This window comes from Octopus bimaculoides, chromosome 29 (assembly GCF_046866305.1).
Source record: "Octopus bimaculoides isolate indiv1 chromosome 29, ASM4686630v1, whole genome shotgun sequence".
Classification (NCBI taxonomy): domain Eukaryota; kingdom Metazoa; phylum Mollusca; class Cephalopoda; order Octopoda; family Octopodidae; genus Octopus; species Octopus bimaculoides.
In genome coordinates, this window is record NC_142956.1 from 15,772,636 (window position 1) to 15,775,135 (window position 2,500).

Consider the following 2,500-nt stretch of genomic DNA (forward strand, 5'->3'; position numbering starts at 1 on the left):
TAATAATAATGATAATAATAATAATAATAATCCTTTCTGCTATAGGCACAAGGCCTGAAATTTGGCAGTAGGGGGTTAGTTGATTACATCGACCCCAGTGCTCGACTGGTACTTATTTTAACGACCCCGAAATAATTAATGGAAGGCAAAGTCAACCTCGGCGAAATTTAAACTCAGAATGTAAAGACAGACAAAATGCCATTAAGCCTGGCATGCAAACAATTCCGCCAGCTCACCGTCTTAATAATTCTTTTATTTGTTTCAGCTGTTCGACCGGTCATGCTGGAGCACCATATAATGTTAATAGCAATATTTATTTTTATTTATGCACCCTTTTAAAGCCTAGCCAGGCTCATGGGCCCGGTTTTTCTGGTTACTATGGCGTATGTGTGTGTCACCCCCACCACCAGCTGGACAGGGCGCTGTAACCATCCCATCTTTTATTCAGGCATAGTGTATCTAGGACTACATTATCTAATGTACAATATAGTCGTATTAATGGCTATAGTTGTTTTTTTAGCCCCAGGTCAGTCCTGGTCCACCAGACCTACAATCAGAGATGCTCCAGCTGTGACCACCCCATCTTTTATTCAGGCATAGTGTATCTAGGACTACATTATCTGGTGTGTTTTTAATCTTTTGAAGTTGTTGTTTAGCCCCAGGTCAGTCCTGATCCAGCAGACCTGTGATCAAAAACGTTCCGACTGTGACCATCCCATCTTTTATTCAGTCATAGTGTATCTAGGACTACATTATGTAATGTACAGTATAGTAGTATTAGTGGTTTTAGTTGTACTTGTTTAGACCCAGGGTTGTCTCGATTCAGACAAACTTATGATCAAAGACGTTCCGGCCGTGACCATCCCATCTTTTATTGTGCCATAGTATACCAAGGACTATATCACTGAATGTACAGTATAGTATTTAACATTAGTAGGTGTTATTGTTTAACCCCAGGTCAGAGCCGATCCAGCAGACAGATGATCATAGATGCTCCAGTTGTGACCATCCCATCTGTAATTGAGACAGTCTACCTAGGACTACATTGTCTAATGTACATCATAGTAATATCAGCTGTAGTTATTGTTTGGTTGATAGTACCAGGGTAGATTCAATCAGATATCTTACCCCCCCCCCATCTCCAAGAAATAAAACTCTGTTAGGCCTTGTTCCATTATATATCGCACAGATCATAATCAATATATTACTGATCAATACAGGAATCAAAGGCATGATCATCAGCCTTGTTGCTTGACTCATGTTTTAGCTGTTGTAGTAGTAGTAGTGGTAGTAGTTGTTGCTCTTCTTTTTCTTCTTCTTCTTCTTCTTATTATTATTATTACTCTTTACTCTTTTACTCTTTTACTTGTTTCAGTCTTTTGACTGCGGCCATGCTGGAGCACCGCCTTTTAGTCGAGCAAAAGGACTTATTCTTTGTAAGCCTAGTACTTATTCTATCGGTCTCTTTTGCCGAACCGCTAAGTTATGGGGACGTAAACACATCACCATCAGATGTCAAGCGATGGTGAGGGGGGGGGGACAAACACAGACACACAAACGCATATATATATATATATATATATACATATATATACGACGGGCTTCTTTCAGTTTCCGTCTGCCAAATCCACTCACAATGCTTTGGTAGAAGACACTTGCCCAAGGTGCCACGCAGTGGGACTGAACTCGGAACCATGTGGTTGGTAAGCAAGCTACTTACCACACAGCCACATTTCTATTCTTACTACTACTGCTATTATTATTATCATTATCATGTAGTAGTAGTAGTAGTAGTAGTAGTAGTAGTAGTAGTAGTAGTAGTTGCTCTTCCTTTTTTTCTTCTTTTTTTTCTTCTTCTTCTTCTTCTTATTATTATTATTATCATTATTTCTATTCTTACTACTACTGCTATTATTATTATTATTATTGAGTGAGAGAGCAGGGTATACCATCAAAGGGACACTGGGATACAATTATACAAAGCCCATTATACCCATCATGACTACCCGTCTGATAAGGGTACACCAGGCACATGCATCACAACCACATGTGTGCAACATGGTGATCTCATATCAAGATAAACAGCGCATGACCTTGCAGGTGGGGCCCAGGTAGAATTTTCTTCAGGTGGAGTAGCCCATCCCACTCAAAAGGTCCCTCCTCCTCCACCTCCTCTTCTTCCTCCTCCTCCTCATCTACCCCTCCTTCTCTGCTTCTCTTCCTCCTCCTCTCCCTTCCCCCTCCTCTCCCTTTCTTACCAGCATCCTTATCATTGTCACCATCTTCCCTAACATGCCATCTTTATTTCTATATGCAGAACAAAGTGGTGGACATCGATGGCACAAAGATCAAACTTCAGGTGAGTAGGTTGTCATTTTATCCTAGCATGCATGTGGGTGCATATGTAAATGTGTGAGTGTGTGTGTGTGTGTGTGTGAGAGAGACTGTGTGTGTGTGTATATATATATATATATACACACATACACACATCTATACATAT

General features: G+C 40.4%; 1 protein-coding gene across 7 annotated transcripts in view; it reads left to right on the top strand.

Moving 5' to 3' along the window:
• Positions 1-2,500, top strand: part of LOC106871542 (ras-related protein Rab-37-like) — a 52,102-nt gene that overhangs the window by 31,365 nt on the left and 18,237 nt on the right. For all 7 annotated transcript variants that reach the window (XM_089345657.1, XM_089345655.1, XM_089345660.1 and 4 more), the window contains one exon: positions 2,318-2,359. In XM_089345657.1, coding sequence (XP_089201783.1) covers positions 2,318-2,359 — 42 coding nt within the window. The remainder of the gene's footprint in view (positions 1-2,317; positions 2,360-2,500) is intronic.